The sequence below is a fragment of the Oncorhynchus keta genome, chromosome 17 (genome assembly GCF_023373465.1).
Source record: "Oncorhynchus keta strain PuntledgeMale-10-30-2019 chromosome 17, Oket_V2, whole genome shotgun sequence".
In the NCBI taxonomy this organism is placed as follows: Eukaryota; Metazoa; Chordata; class Actinopteri; order Salmoniformes; family Salmonidae; genus Oncorhynchus; species Oncorhynchus keta.
In genome coordinates, this window is record NC_068437.1 from 38,308,998 (window position 1) to 38,324,974 (window position 15,977).

At 42.1% G+C, this 15,977-nt stretch overlaps 2 protein-coding genes across 4 annotated transcripts in view; both read right to left on the reverse strand.

The window, feature by feature from the left end:
• Nucleotides 1-8,504, reverse strand: part of LOC118395809 (transcription factor RFX4-like) — a 35,555-nt gene extending 27,051 nt beyond the window's left edge. For both annotated transcript variants that reach the window (XM_052466002.1, XM_035789763.2), the window contains exons 1-6: nt 8,043-8,504; nt 5,702-5,788; nt 5,125-5,185; nt 3,459-3,582; nt 2,136-2,197; nt 1,605-1,818 (exon numbers count right to left, since the gene is read on the reverse strand). In XM_052466002.1, coding sequence (XP_052321962.1) covers nt 1,605-1,818; nt 2,136-2,197; nt 3,459-3,582; nt 5,125-5,185; nt 5,702-5,788; nt 8,043-8,085 — 591 coding nt within the window. In that variant the 5' untranslated portion in view covers nt 8,086-8,504. The remainder of the gene's footprint in view (nt 1-1,604; nt 1,819-2,135; nt 2,198-3,458; nt 3,583-5,124; nt 5,186-5,701; nt 5,789-8,042) is intronic.
• Nucleotides 8,505-14,691: 6,187 nt separating this feature from the next.
• Nucleotides 14,692-15,977, reverse strand: part of LOC118396033 (DNA-directed RNA polymerase III subunit RPC2) — a 70,264-nt gene continuing 68,978 nt past the window's right edge. For both annotated transcript variants that reach the window (XM_052466001.1, XM_052466000.1), the window contains exons 26-28: nt 15,845-15,958; nt 15,381-15,554; nt 14,692-15,238 (exon numbers count right to left, since the gene is read on the reverse strand). In XM_052466001.1, the coding sequence (XP_052321961.1) occupies nt 15,109-15,238; nt 15,381-15,554; nt 15,845-15,958 (418 nt within the window). In that variant the 3' untranslated portion in view covers nt 14,692-15,108. The remainder of the gene's footprint in view (nt 15,239-15,380; nt 15,555-15,844; nt 15,959-15,977) is intronic.

Here is a 15,977-nt window from a genome sequence, read left to right on the forward strand (position 1 = left end):
TAGCCAGAGGGGGCGAGAGGTCCAGGGCAGATAAAAGAGGATAGCCAGAGGGGGTGAGAGGTCCAGGGCAGATAAAAGAGGATAGCCAGAGGGGGCGAGAGGTCCAGGGCAGATAAAAGAGGATAGCCAGAGGGGGTGAGAGGTCCAGGGCAGATAAAAGAGGATAGCCAGAGGGGGCGAGAGGTCCAGGGCAGATAAAAGAGGATAGCCAGAGGGGGCGAGAGGTCCAGGGCAGATAAAAGGGGATAGCCAGAGGGGGCGAGAGGTCCAGGGCAGATAAAAGAGGATAGCCAGAGGTGGAGAGAGGTCCAGGGCAGATAAAAGAGGATAGCCAGAGGGGGTGAGAGGTCCAGGGCAGATAAGAGAGGATAGCCAGAGGGGGCGAGAGGTCCAGGGCAGATAAAAGAGGATAGCCAGAGGGGGCGAGAGGTCCAGGGCAGATAAAATAGGATAGCCAGAGGGGGTGAGAGGTCCAGGGCAGATAAAAGAGGATAGCCAGAGGGGGCGAGAGGTCCAGGGGAGATAAAAGAGGATAGCCAGAGGGGGCGAGAGGTCCAGGGCAGATAAAAGAGGATAGCCAGAGGGGGCGAGAGGTCCAGGGCAGATAAAAGAGGATAGCCAGAGGGGGCGAGAGGTCCAGGGCAGATAAAAGAGGATAGCCAGAGGGGGTGAGAGGTCCAGGGCAGATAAAAGAGGATAGCCAGAGGGGGCGAGAGGTCCAGGGCAGATAAAAGGGGATAGCCAGAGGGGGCGAGAGGTCCAGGGCAGATAAAAGGGGATAGCCAGAGGGGGCGAGAGGTCCAGGGCAGATAAAAGAGGATAGCCAGAGGGGGCGAGAGGTCCAGGGCAGATAAAATAGGATAGCCAGAGGGGGCGAGAGGTCCAGGGCAGATAAAAGGGGATAGCCAGAGGGGGTGAGAGGTCCAGGGCAGATAAAAGGGGATAGCCAGAGGGGGCGAGAGGTCCAGGGCAGATAAAAGAGGATAGCCAGAGGGGGCGAGAGGTCCAGGGCAGATAAAAGGGGATAGCCAGAGTGGGAGAGAGGTCCAGGGCAGATAAAAGAGGATAGCCAGAGGGGGTGAGAGGTCCAGGGCAGATAAAAGGGGATTGCCAGAGGGGGCGAGAGGTCCAGGGCAGATAAAAGGGGATAGTCAGAGGGGGTGAGAGGTCCAGGGCAGATAAAAGGGGATAGCCAGAGGGGGCGAGAGGTCCAGGGCAGATAAAAGGGGATAGCCAGAGGGGGCGAGAGGTCCAGGGCAGATAAAAGGGGATAGCCAGAGGGGGTGAGAGGTCCAGGGCAGATAAAAGAGGATAGCCAGAGGGGGTGAGAGGTCCAGGGCAGATAAAAGAGGATAGCCAGAGGGGGTGAGAGGTCCAGGGCAGATAAAAGAGGATAGCCAGAGGGGGTGAGAGGTCCAGGTCAGATAAAAGGGGATAGCCAGAGGGGGCAAGAGGTCCAGGGCAGATAAAAGGGGATAGCCAGAGGGAGCAAGAGGTCCAGGGCAGATAAAAGGGGATAGCCAGAGGGGGCGAGAGAGGCGAGGGGTTGGTTGGATAAGGGAGGAGGGGGTTGTGGGTCTGGGACGTTTTAGAGTCCTGTTTACCTTCTCCTCTGGCAGACTGGCAGGCAGATTTAAGTCTTTGACATTTGGAAACTCTGGCAGGAGCGTCCCCAGTTTGGAGCGTGGTGAATACGCCACTGTCTGCTTGATGACCTCCTTCTTGCCTGTCTCGTTCACCCATGCTGCACCCTTCTTGGAGTACATCACGTCGTAGTACTGAGAGCTCTCCTTCACAGCGATGCCATAGTAGTGGTACCTGTAGGGGATAGTTGACAGTTAGAGAGGTGTAGAAATGGAAAAGAAGTTTGCACACTCATCTCTCCTTGCTGTGGATTTACATAACCAACATTTCAGCTAAGGACTCTTCATCAGGGTGTGAGACAGTGGCTTGTCATCATGTGATTTTGAGATGTAACATCCTCAAATCATAGACATGGTGAAGATTACCGGCTTGAAGAATCATTAAAAACAAGCCCTCTACTAACACAGTGATACTCCTCTTTCAATAGTGAAACGCAAAAATCAAAACCAGTGTGTAGAAAGAAAGAAAAGTAGGAGACAACATTGACTTACTTTGACTGGCCCCTGGTGCCCAGTCTTCTTGTAGTCAGTTGTGGAAACTGTTGTCTAATAATCTGTTAGAATCAGAGAATTAGAATAAGTCTATCAGGGATTTTTTCTCTGTAAGATTCTTCATGCATTTGTATGTGTATATCCCCTATGTAAAGCACCTGATGAAAATGTGTTTTCTCTTGACAGTGCTATCATACAGTAGAAATAAGGGAAGAGATACTCTACACTTAAAAGTCCACAATTATCTCAGCTAGTGGCTGAAGTAACTGCTCATACAGAATGACATGAAAGTCCACATTGAACATATCAATGAATCAAGTGAAAGTATGGTCTATTCTAGACGTGAAGAGATGTGATGTTCCCAGAGCCTTAACCCCAGGGAGGTCTCCACTGGCTGTGGGAGAAAAAGGCTTTGGGAGCCATCCATTTTTGACATGCTCAGGGATATAATTTTTTTACATTAAAAACCTCTCCAAAATCTCTCCCTCTCCCCCTTCTTCCCTCTCCCCCTTCCTCCCCTCTGTCTCTCTCTCTCTTTCTTTTTGTCCATGAGATTGGCTCCTTGGTCCAGCTCCTGGTACAGAAACTTTAGCAAACAGTGGAGCTTTCCATTGTGCGGGATGAAAAAAGAGGCCAAGCTGTGAAGTTTCTGTCAGGCCCCGCTTGATAAATGAGCAGACAGGGAGGCAGGCGGGGCCCTCACTCGTTTTTTTGTCCCGAATCAATGAAGCCTTCCTAAAGGACACCCCACACTGCTCTAGCCACTGATCTAACATTCCGCAACATCTCACCCTTCCAAATTTTCTTTAATTACACATTAATCCAGGCCCCTTCTCTTTTTCAATATCCTCCGACAGGAGCTTGGGAGGGGTGGTGTGGAGGACGGATGGGGGGGGCTAGGTCCGGGTGTTGGGGGGTGGCTGGGAGTATGTGGGTAGGGGCTTTTCTGGGTTGTGGGAACAGAGACAAGCATGTTTCTTTTAGCTGCGTAACCCGTCTAGCGGTTTTCAGGGGAACCATCAGTGGGCCGTTCCATTGCTTCCCAACAACTACATGTGGATTTTACTTTTCAAACACACCGTAACAAGCCATGAGACTGATCTACATGCATCAGTAGGCATACTTTTTCAATGGTATACTTATTTCTCCCTTTCATGTTTTACTATATTGATAGATGGTAACCTTCCTACGCAAGTATAACCTACCAAAGTGACCATTTCATGTACTCTTTCTGTGAAGTATTATGTTCACAAAATTAGTTTGGGCTCAATCAAACAGTCCCTCCTAAATTTCCTGTTAACGTGGTCAGTAACTGTGTCCTACCTTCCCAAAGCTGGCGGCGTTGACAGGCTGTGTGTCATGCTTCTCACAAAAGTCCAGGTAGTGCATATAGAGAGCACTGCGGGGGATACAAACCCCTTCTGCAATCTCATAGTTCTCCTCCAGCCTGTAGGTGAAAAGCAGACCTGTCAATGAATACCCATAGAATAACATGGACTCTTTACAGACCACAAAGACATCTCTCGACTGGCATCTACAGTATCTACCGGGATCAAAATAAACTATTACCCAGTCTACTCGTGTTCTTATTCAGTCAAAGGCAGGTTATTTACTAGGGGACGAGATTAGAGAAATAATCTAACCTGAATTAGGAGCTACTATGTGGAAGTACATATGTGGATTTATTTTATACCATCTGGGAAAGGTGGAACTACAACCATCAGTTCAGTGAATATGTCTCTACTGTATAGCCTAAATACCTCACAAAACGAAACATTACAATGTGAGAGAGGAGATTCAAAGTGCTCGAAAACATCAGTTGCTCCCATAATAAATAGAAAAATCGATACATTTGGGAATATAAAGTTGTGATCAAGCACCCTTAATAGTATACATACAGTATGTTATCAAATGTAGTATGATAAGAAAAGCTATTTCTAACATCTCGTGAACATAAAAAGAAACGTGATGTCTGTATTACTGCAAAATAAAACAAAGACTGTTTGTTCATCTGTATGAATATTTTACAAGGATCCTCAACATTATTTCTCATGAACACCTGCCTCAAGCAATACACCAAAATAAAGCAGGCCATTTCAGAAGTGAGTTGAACATGGGAAGTTGCATTACTGCTGTTGAAGTGTGAAGGACTGTAATCCCTGGAGACCTACAAAACTCCTCTACATAATATTCCCATGGACTCAGACTGTCTGTGTAGACCAGGTATGTGTATTTAAATAGAAATATATGTGTCTGACAACAACATTACAAAAAACAACGTGCCTCCACGAAAGTCACATGAAAATGACTGAAGAACACTAATTCAATCCTCACCCTTCAAAAAATGAAGTCTCCAAGGAAGAGACTGATCAAGTATTTCACCAGTTTGGAATTTCCACCAGAGGGAATGCAATATCAAATATAGACAACAAATGATTAAAAGAAGAAAAATGTATTGATATAGCCAGCTTCCTGTTTAAACTGAGTCTAATAAATATTATCTTCTGAACATAACAGGTGCAAATGCACAGGTCTCTGGTTCTATGAAGGTAAACAGATACTGCTATTTTGGTGAAAAAGCCTTTACACTAAACCATCCTTCCAGCCCAACAGCGGCCTGCCATGTCATATTGTAAATGTAAACTGTAGGCACCCTCACGATGCTCGCTAAAGTTGACAGTTCTCTTCTCAAAAGGTGCTGCGCAAAGGTACAATTCTGTCCTTCATCTTTACATGATCAAATTATGTGACACTACATGAGAAGAATGCATACAATCCTTAAGCAGCAAACAATATAAGACCAAAATAGGGAAATGCACTTGTAAACTTTATCAACAGACAAAAAGCTAAATTGTAAATGCCCCAAATAATAGACAATAAATGTGTTGTATAGTTTATGCATTGAGAACATTAAATTACAGCATTACAGCTCTAGAATAAGAGCTTTAGGATTATGCAAGGAAAGAGGTGAATTAACTCCAGTACTTACCATTGTAGGGTAGCTGGTGTTGAATGGGGTTTAGAAGCCCTGTTGTTTTCTTTCTCCTCATCTTTTATAGACAAAAAAAAGAAACGTGTCAATGTATTTTAAATGAATATTTTCAATTAAGTAATGGGCAATAAAAAATCAAATTAAAAAATAAAAATAGCTGTGAATATCAAAAAACAGATATCTTTGATCAAAACTGAGCAGGGTTCGAAAAGGTTGAAGTTTGATGCAGCACACAAAAACAATTATAATTTCTCTCTTTATCCAGCAATTCTATTGTGCCACAATATTATGATTAATATAAATCAGTGGATTATCAGGGACATCTTATTGACACATGTTTTGTAAATAAAGGTGTGCTCTATTTGATCAAATTCCAAACATAGTCTACAAGAGAAAAACACTAACCTTTGCTATAATTTGCGCACCAAGCCTATTATAGCGCACCTTATTATAGCAAATATCAATTTAATTTAGACCTATGACAATAGACAAAAGATTATTTCAACATATATTTATCCATTACTTTATGACTTGCAGTAATACAACATTAAAGCGTTACACCGTCACTGCTTACTTTCGTCATTGGACGTATTCCCCAGGGATGTGTGGCTGGAATACCGCTTGCTCTCGCTCTCGTTGAGGCATCTTTCAATCCAGCTCTCTAGAAAAAGGCAAGATGGCCCACACATCAGAGAAAAGCCTACAGGAATTTACAATTGTAGGTTTCATTTCTATGGCCCACATAAAGGTTAATTCGCATAGCCTATTTATTCATTTGGCTAAAGGTCTATATGGCGACTATTGGGTGGTGGAATGATTTGTCCAATATTGGTTACTCTATTGGCCCTAATCAATATAGGGCCCTATATTATACAAAAGTTGACTAAATAAATCAATATCTAACAATCATAGGATAGGTTTCGGGTAGGTTTATCGGATAGGTTTATCAAAAGTGTACTTTACTCAAGCTGCATCTGCAACAGGTGGCTTTTTTATAAATACATTTTGAGACAAATGTTGCCAAATGCAAAAAAAAAACATGTGACAGGGCAATTCGACTATAATCGATTTTGGGGGTGTTAGCGCAGCTGTGTTTCTATTTGAAATGTTTTCACCAAAACGGCAGGAATCCTTCATTGTTCTTGGGGAGACTACAAGCACGCACACTTGCCCCAATTGAGCCCGCGCTCATTGCTAGAGCAGCCTCGCGAGCGACACAGAAGCCTTTGTCCCATTCTAATTTCTACTTAGAAATAGCTCAACTGGTGTCCTTTCTTGGGACAGAAAAACTTATATTTATCGTAGTCCTGTAGATCCTGTTTCCCGCCATGACTACAATCACCATAGTAGCAGTTGCCAGGATTGACTGTTGGCAAGGCAACCTGTTCCATCTAACGATAAACAGGTTCCATCCCATCAGAAGGGGATAGAGAATAGGTCATGGAAATAGAAAAGTTTAGAGACTGCAAACTTTTAGGATAAATGAATATCAGACACCTTTTGGTTGATGAGTGACATGCTCAGTTAGAATAAATTGCCTAAAAGTAGGCTAGAATGCTTTATCTCATGAATAAAATAAAACGTGTAGCCTATGCCTAATTTATCAGCTCGGATCTTTGCAATGCTCTTATACTCAATAGCCTAAGGCCAGGCATTAGGTTTTAATTGTAAGAACAGAAAAAGATGGTAAGGCTACCTAACATCGTTGACCAAAGAACACGCTGTCATCAGTTCCATAAAGGCATAAGTTTAACAGTATTATCAAATTAACAAACTCAAATTATAATTATCATCATCATCATTGGGCTATTTGTAATCAACATAATGAATTATTCTTATTATTACAATTAATTGAAATACATTATTAGGAAGACTTGTATCTTATTTCAATGTCTTGTGCATTAGCCTAGCTGATACTTCAAATAGGTTTCCCCAGTCATTGATGAAGTTAGTCCACTGAGATGACAATAATTCTCTATTGTAGCAATTATCCTTAGGCTGTAATGGAATCATTTTCCATGAGCACAGATAAAATAGAGCTCTAATTAACTGGATTAAATTCAATCAATGGACGAAATGGATCTCTGATAATGTATTTAAGGAATACACTCTTTCATGTTAGCCAACTCAACACCAGACAGTGAATTCATATAAACATCAGGGAATAAACTCCCTTGATGAATATTCAATAAAGTAAAATAAATGAGCCTATAATAAAGTTATTCGGGTAGGAAGTTAGATTGAGAGCCCAAGTAGAAAAACTCTTAGCTAAAGCAGCAACATTCATTACTTTACCGTAAACATGTTGTTTTTAATATTAAATTGAATTTACTTTAGGCTAATTCTCGCGTCAAGCCATGCGACATTATCCTGCTCCGGGCACCATACCTCAGTGGACTGGCAGCTTATTTCCCCCAAGAAGATGTTTACAAGAAGCAGGTGCATCACAGGCTACATGCGCCTCGAAGGCTTGGAAGATTTTCCCCCCCCCCCAAAGAGATTGCATTAAATTGCTGAATGTAGGGCTGTCTAAGAGTTGAAATTACTGCTCCTTAATCAAGGTTGTGGAACAAATGAAAGGCCCTAATGTCCTTCCATAATCAAACCATCCCTCAAAACCGTATTATTGTTGGTATAGATGTATCATGAATTAATGGCACAAATCCACAAGGCCACTTTTGTTGACATCTGAAGAAACCAAAATCAAACAAATGCAATGTCATGGTGAGTAATCCCTCACATTAACAACAAATGCATTCATCAACAATTCACTCAAAAAAATTCTCTAAAATGGTTGTAGAGAAAGTCACAAATTCCCAGGGGCCCAGTTATAGTGATCCACAACATAGAGTGGTTCCCCATGCATCCTGATAAGTCAAGGCAAAGCTGCAGGGTTGTAGGACAGCAGGACCAACCTGTGGAATCCATATCAGGCTCCTCCAGCAGCCCACAATGCATCCTCTTCCCATCAATGGCAAACTGGCTCCTCCAAGAAAATGTCTCTGTGTACGGCTCCCCCTCCTCAGTAGGTCTTCCCTTGTCTGGCTTCGCTTCCCCGTGACCACTGCCTATCCGTGGCAGGAGATGGTGAGGCTCTGGGCTCCGCCAAAAGAGGGGTGGGTGTCGGTGGTGATGGTGAGGGGAGGTGGTGAGGGGAGAGGAGGGTAGAGACTCCAGAAATCCAGCGGGGGGGAAAGCCAGACCCGTCAAAATGTTTGCTGATGTTTCATGGGAAAGGGTCTGATTTTATAGCAGCCCTGATGGGGACATGTCATTGATAGGCTCGGAAGGCTGATGAATGGCCTCGAGTCAGATGGGGATGTGGCAAGGCTCACTGGAAGTCTTTTGTGGGGCTGTTTTGAATAAGAAAGGCTCCCTCCCCAAGAAAAAAAGAGGCTTAGATCTACGCAATCCTAGCACTGTGGCCTCCCCGTCTTCCATTATAGCATTTAATACGTTTTCATACCCCCCCCCCCCCCACACACACACACTCCTCCTACCCCTCTTATTTAAAGTCCCAGCTCCTATGAACACTTGTTGGCCAGTTTCAGAACTTTTCTGATCTGTGTCTTCCTCCACTGGCCCTGGGAACTCCAACATGCCCACATGATTAGGTTTTTAGGAAACTACTTACAGAGGGTGCTACCTTAGATTCTATTTTTCCACACATTACAATCACTATCTCATTTCAATCCCCCATCTTTGCTAAGATGCCTTTTTATTTTTTTCTCAAAAAAGTCGCCTACCGAAAACCATCGACATTTGATCAGCTACACACTAGAAATTAGTCCAAAATAGCACGAGTTTTCCCCATACTCCCTCTCTCCTTGAGGCAACCTTATTTTAGTGAGCCTCGGAGGAGAGCGCTGGCCAAAAAGGGGGGAAGTAAAAGTGCAAAGCCTGAGACTGGGGGCTCTGATGGAGTGCCTGTGAGCTGGAGAAGGGAAAGCTGTGATTAGAATATGAATGGAACCACAGGAGAGAGGGGGGAGAGGGGGAAGGAGAAAGGAGGAGAAAAGGGGATTACGGCTGAATTACTCACCACACCGTGGATGGCAGTGGAAGACTTTCTCCTCCTCTTCAGGGTTGCCAGTCCGTAGGCGTGGGGACACTGTCGGTGTCAGTGCTCCTACCATGCATCCAGAACAGTTGGGATAGATAGAGCATGTGGGAGAATATGTGTGGTGTCCATGAGAGCACAGGTCATGTGGAGACTTACCAACATGCAGTACAACACACAATACTTATAGCTAGCTATGCAGGATATACAGTGCCTTCAGAAAGTATTCATATCCCTTGACTTATTCCACATTTTGTTGTGTTACAGCCTGAATTCTAAATTGACAAAATATTATTTTTTCCTCACCCATTCACACAATACCCAATAATAAAAACATATTAGAAATGTTTGCGAATGATTGAAAATGAAATACAGAAATATCTAATTTACATAAGATTTCACACCCTTGAGTCAATACTTTGTAGAAGCACCTTTGGTAGCGATTACAGCTTTGAGTCAAATCCAGTGTAGATTTGGCTTGTGCTTTAGGTTATTGTCTTGCTGAAAGGTGAATTCATCTTACAGTGTCTGTTGAAAAGCAGACTGAACCAGGTTTTCCTCTAGAATTTTGCCTGTACTTAGCTCCTGTTTCTTTTCTATCCTGAAAAACTCCCCAGTACTTAATGATTACAAGCATACCCACAACCTGATGCAGCCACCATTAAGCTTGATAATATTGAGAGTGGTGCTCAGTAAGGTGTTTAATTGGATTTTCGCCAAACATAACACTTCGTATTCAGGACAAAAAAGTGAATTGCTTTACCACATTTTCTGCAGTATTACTTTAGTGCCTTGTTGCAAATAGGATGTATGTTTTGTAATATTTTTTTTCTGTACAGGCTTCCGTCATTTTCCTCTGTCAATTAGGTTAATATTGTGGAGAATTTGCAATGTTGTTGCAGTTTCGTCATTTTACAGCCATTAAAACCTTGACGGGGATTGGTGTCCCCCCTCGCGGGACGGTTGAGCTAACGTGGGCTAACATAATTAGCATGAGGTTGTAAGTAACAAGAACATTTCCCAGGACATAGACATATCTGATATGGGCAGAAAGGTTAAATTCTTGTTAATCTAACTGCACTGTCCAATTTACAGAACTTATAACAGTGAAATAATATTGTTGTTTTGAGGAGAGTGCACAATTTGGAATGTGAAAATGTATTAATAAACCAATTAGGCACATTTGGGCAGTCTTGATACAACATTTTGAACAGAAATATAATGGTTCATTGGATCAGTCTAAAACGTTGCACATACACTGCTGCCATCTAGTGGCCAAAATATGAATTGTGCCTAACCTGGACTGATACATTATGGTCTTTCTCTTGCATTTCAAAGATGATGAAAAAAAACAAGTTTTTTCTTTGTATTATCTTTTACCAGATCTAATGTGTTAAAATCTCCTACATTAATTTCACATTTCCACAAACGTGTGGAAACACAAAGTGTTTCCTTTCAAATGATATCAAGAACATGCATATCCTTGCTTCAGGTCCTGAGCTACAGGCAGTTAGATTTGGGTATGTCATTTTAGACAAAACATTTTCTTTTTTTAAAGGTCCTATCCTCAAGAGTTAAACTCCGTAACTGTTTTAAATTCCCAATTTGGTGAAATCCCTACACGGTTTCCTTCCTCTCCAGCAACTGAGTTCGGAAGGAAGCCTGTATCTTTCTAGTGACTGGGTGTATTGATACACCATCCAAAGTGTAATTAATAACTTCACCAATCTCAAAGGGATATTCAATGTCTGCTTTTGAACTTTTTTACCCATCCGCCAAAGGTGCTATTATCATATATCCTGATGCCTAGTCACCTTACCCCTATACATATCTACCTCTATCACTCCAGTATCCCTGCACATTGTAAATATGGTGCTGGATCTGACTGACCTTGTGCTTACTAACTTTCTCGTGTTCTTCTTATTTCTTATGTATTTTTAGTATTACATTGTTATTGTTGACTGCATAGTTAGGTTTAGAGCTTGCAAGGCATTTCACTGTACTTGTGCACATGACATAAAAACTTTAAACTTCTTTGCAAGGCATTGGAAAATCTCCCAGGTCTTTGTGGTTAAATCTGTGTTTGAAATTCACTGCTCGACTGAGGGTCCTTACAGATAGTTGTATGTGTGGGGTACTTGTTAAGCACATGTTAACTCCTGAACTTATTTAGGCTTGGCAAAACAAAGGGTTGGAATCGTTATTGCCTAATTCGTACTTAATTAATTTGTACAAATTTCAAAAAACACAATTTCACTTTGACATTATGGGGTATTGTGTGTAAGCCAGTAACACAAACATCTCAATTTAATCAATTTTGAATTCAGGCTATAACACAACTGTGGAAAATGTCAAGGGGTGTAATACTTTGAGAAGGCACTGTATACAGAATGATCAGGATGTGTATAGATCCGAGACACTCTACAAGTGAGTTACAGCACAATACAGCCCTACCAAGCATAGCCCTCATAGTGTGGAACTGAGAAGATTTTATTTTATTTACCTTGGTTTCACAGTAACTTTATGCAGTTACTGCTAACATCAATCAATCAATTAGTCAAATGTATTTATAAAGCCCTTCTTACATCAGCGGATGTCACAAAGTGCTGTACAGAAACCCAGCCTAAAACCCCAAACAGCAAGCAATGCACGTGTAGAAGGACAGTGGCTTGGAAAAACTCCCTAGAAAGGCCAGAACCTAGGAAGAAACCTAGAGAGGAACCAGGCTATGAGGGGTGGCCAGTCCTCTTCTGGCTGTGCCAGGTGGAGATTATAACAGAACATGGCCAAGACGTTCAAATGCTCATAGATGACCAGCAAGGTCAAATAATAATAATCACAGTGTTTGTAGAGGGTGCAACAGGTCAGCACCTCAGGAGTAAATGTCAGTTGGCTTTTCATAGCAGATCATTCACAGTATCTCTACCGCTCCTACTGTCTCTAGACAGTTGAAAACAGCAGGTCTGGGACAGGTAGCACGTCCGGTGAACAGGTCAGCCTTCCATAGCTGCAGGCAGAACAGTTGAAACTGGAGCAGAAGCACAACCAGGTGGACTGGGGACAGCAAGGAGTCATCAGGCCAGGTAGTCATGAGGCATGGTCATAGTGCTCAGGTCCTCAGAGATAGAGAAAGAATTAGAGAGAGCATACTTAAATTCACATAGGACACCGGATAGACGGGAGAAATATTCCAGATATAACAGACTGACCCTAGCCCCCCGACACATAAACTATTGCAGCATAAATACTGGAGGCTGAGACAGGAGGGGTCGGGAGACACTGTGGCCCCATCGGACGATACCCCCATTTTCTCCAAAACACAACAGAGGCAGGATACTTGTCCACATGATTAAGCATACAATTTAATGTAGCAAAAAATACATTAACTCATTTTTGACCAAATGAGCAGTAACTGCCTTTTTGCTTGGTAGGGCAAAATAGTACATGAAGCAAAACTGCTTAACATAACATTGGTATAACAGTATTACAGGTTGGGCTACGAAAGAAACCCGTTATCTAATCAATGTATGTGTGTATTTATAGTCGGCATTGAAATCACAGCCTTTAATGTTCGTTAGGTTTCCATCCAACTGAAGACAGATTTTCATGTGAATATTCTAAAATCATCATAAAAACAATATCCTGATATGTAATACCCCTGTCTGTTAGGTTTATGTACTCTTGTTTGTATATTTCAGTTTTTTTGTATTTGTTGTGTTCATAACAACAACAAAAAACAAACAAACAAAAAAATCCGCATTTTCCCACCAGAGATGTTTCAATCAAATTGACTTGTTGCAGATAAAACTGTGTGTGATGACGTAGTGCACATAAAAATACAATTTGCGGTCACAAAAAATAAAGTTAAATGGGTTTCCATCGCATTTTCAACTCTGATGGTTTAAAAAAAAAACACGTTGAGTTATTTGCACACTTCGGTATTGGCACGTGTGGTCTAGCCAACAGCGCACATTTTGCCTACATAATGAGATTATGATGTACTAAAGCGCGAGATTATTTGTATTTATCAAACGGCAAACCAAGCATTATGATCAAGTCACTAGAACAAGACTCTCGATATTTATTGGATATTTATTTCACCACCCAGTGAAGTTCATTATGTATTTAATCTACAGCCTAATAAACTTCATGCTTTCCTGATTTACTTCAATAAAATGGCAATTATATCAATATTTTTCCCATAATTCATTTTACCGACACAAAAATATCCCACCTTGTCGACAATACAAAATACGCTAGACATTTGGAAAGTTTACCATACATTTTTCGGTTTCCATCAGACCGGTCATGACATTTTATCCGACAAGTAGACTACTTTACTCGTGTAAAAAGGTTGGCTGGAAAACTGTTTGAGAGATGATCTGCTCGGTCAACAGTTTGCCTGCTGATAGAATAGGAACTGGACCAATAAATCTGTAAATAACTAATTAGTTAACGTTATAACCGCCTAATTAAGGTGTCTTCAAGAGTCTTCAACATCCTAACACAACATCAAACGAGCACAGAGACTCCCATTGAGTTGGTCACGGTAAACTACAGCCCTAAATGAGGATCTAATTAATTTAGTAAAAAAGGAAAAAGGCGGAGTCTTGTCTCTCCCTCGGCGGACATCCTTTTCCCATCCAGCCCTTTACTGGCTCTTTAGAGCCTCATTAGCTAGGACAGGTGCAGCCACCCTCTCTACCCTCCTCGCCTCCTATTGATGTGCGCTGCTTTTGTCCAATCAAAAAGCTTCAATTCAACTTTGTTGGTGGGGGTAAACTTTTAACTGTGTATATGTTAGTGGTGTTAAAGCTTTGCATTGAAACCGGATGACACAAAATAGTCAATGTATTGCTATGTTGTTAATAAGAGAAGGACAATAGGCTTCTTTAGTGTTCACACTGAACATCCTCAGTGGTGTCTGGTATTCAGTGTCAAACTCCTCCACCCATACACATTGGGTCATCCTGTGTCAAACTCCTCCACCCATACACATTGGCCCATCCTGTGTCAAACTCCTCCACCCATACACATTGGGTCATCCTGTGTCAAACTCCTCCACCCATACACATTGGCTCATCCTGTGTCAAACTCCTCCACCCATACACATTGGCTCATCCTGTGTCAAACTCCTCCACCCATACACATTGGCTCATCCTGTGTCAAACTCCTCCACCCATACACATTGGCTCATCCTGTGTCAAACTCCTTCACCCATACACATTGGCTCATCCTGTGTCAAATGTAAATATCCTCACATTTGCTATCATTAGTCACAGAATACTGCTAAATGACAACCAATTTCTTATGTACCTTATCTTAATAAGATTATTGCCCATATTTTACCATTCAAAACTACCTGTAATCAAAGAGAGAAACTTCCAAATGTAATGTCCAACATCCCATTCAAGAAGAGTTTGGTTCCTGTATATTTTAACAATGTCTCCAACTACTTGAAAGGATGATCTGAGGTCCACAATAAAAATACAAAGTGAAACAAATCCTGAAATAATATTTGTTTATTAATTACACAACAAAACAAGAGTCAAAAAAGTACAAATGTAGCTAAACATGCATTCAAAACTCTTGAAATGTTTTAGAAATATTAAAATAAAAAATGTCAAACAAAAGCAAACCAAAAAATGTATTCCAGTAGCCAATATTTTTCTGTTCTGCAAACAAAAACAAGTGATTTTTGTATGCTTTTACATGAACTCATTTTCTGACATACTGTAGCCATTCCATTATTGTAACAGTGCTATAGTATTTCCTGCTTCATTATATTGACAGTTGTCAATTTGGATAATCAATGCCGCTTGTTGTTGTCCGTCTCTTTTGTAGCTCCACCCTCCAACAGCCAGCTCCCTCCCTCTCTGTGTCAAACTCGGTATGTGGTAGCAAAATGCCTGGGGACAAGGTTACTCGTTGTAGCGTGCCAGTTTGAGGCGGGGAATGATGTTCATGGACTGCAGCTCCTGGAAGAGCAGTTTGCAGGCGTAGGGTATCCGTAACGAGGACACGTGACAGGAGGACTTACAGTAGTGGCACCTGGAGACACACACATCAAATACTTTATTGGTTGTAAGCAGTTAAATCTGCAGCTACAATACAAGGAAACAGATCCTTGGCATCAACGTCAAGTCTGACTACTATTATACAGAATCACAGACGGACCAAAAAGGACACTCACCACCCGGAGTATCCCAGCAGGCCACACTGACCGCACACGTCCACCTCGAAGGCGTCACTGGAGATCATGAGGCGCTCCAGCAGCAACATGCTGGCCCCGTAGCCAATCAGACAGTCACGTTCCATCTCCCCCAGACGTAGGCCTCCGTCTCTAGAGCGCCCCTCCGTGGGCTGTCTGAGGTGAACAGCAGCATTTGACACGGCAGGTAAGATAGAGGTGGGGTATTGGGTCAGGTATGGCTCATGGATTACTTTCTGTACTTAGTGGACAAATTATTTTAAAGTTTCAATATGACAGAGTACAAAACTGTAATATTAGATAGGTATCATACAAACACAACCAAGTAGACATTTTGGGGTCTATTGTATTACTCCATCACCAACCATTTGAAAAAAGGTACTAAAATGGCATCCTGAGTAAAAGTTAGCCAAACTCTGTATATAACTTTTTTGGATTTATCTTACCTGGTGAGCACAGCTCGGGGGCCGCGGGCTCTGGCGTGCATCTTGTCCAGCACCATGTGCTTTAGTTTCTGATAATACACAGGTCCAAAGTAGATATAGGCCTCAATTGGCTCTCTGAGGGAGAGAACAACCC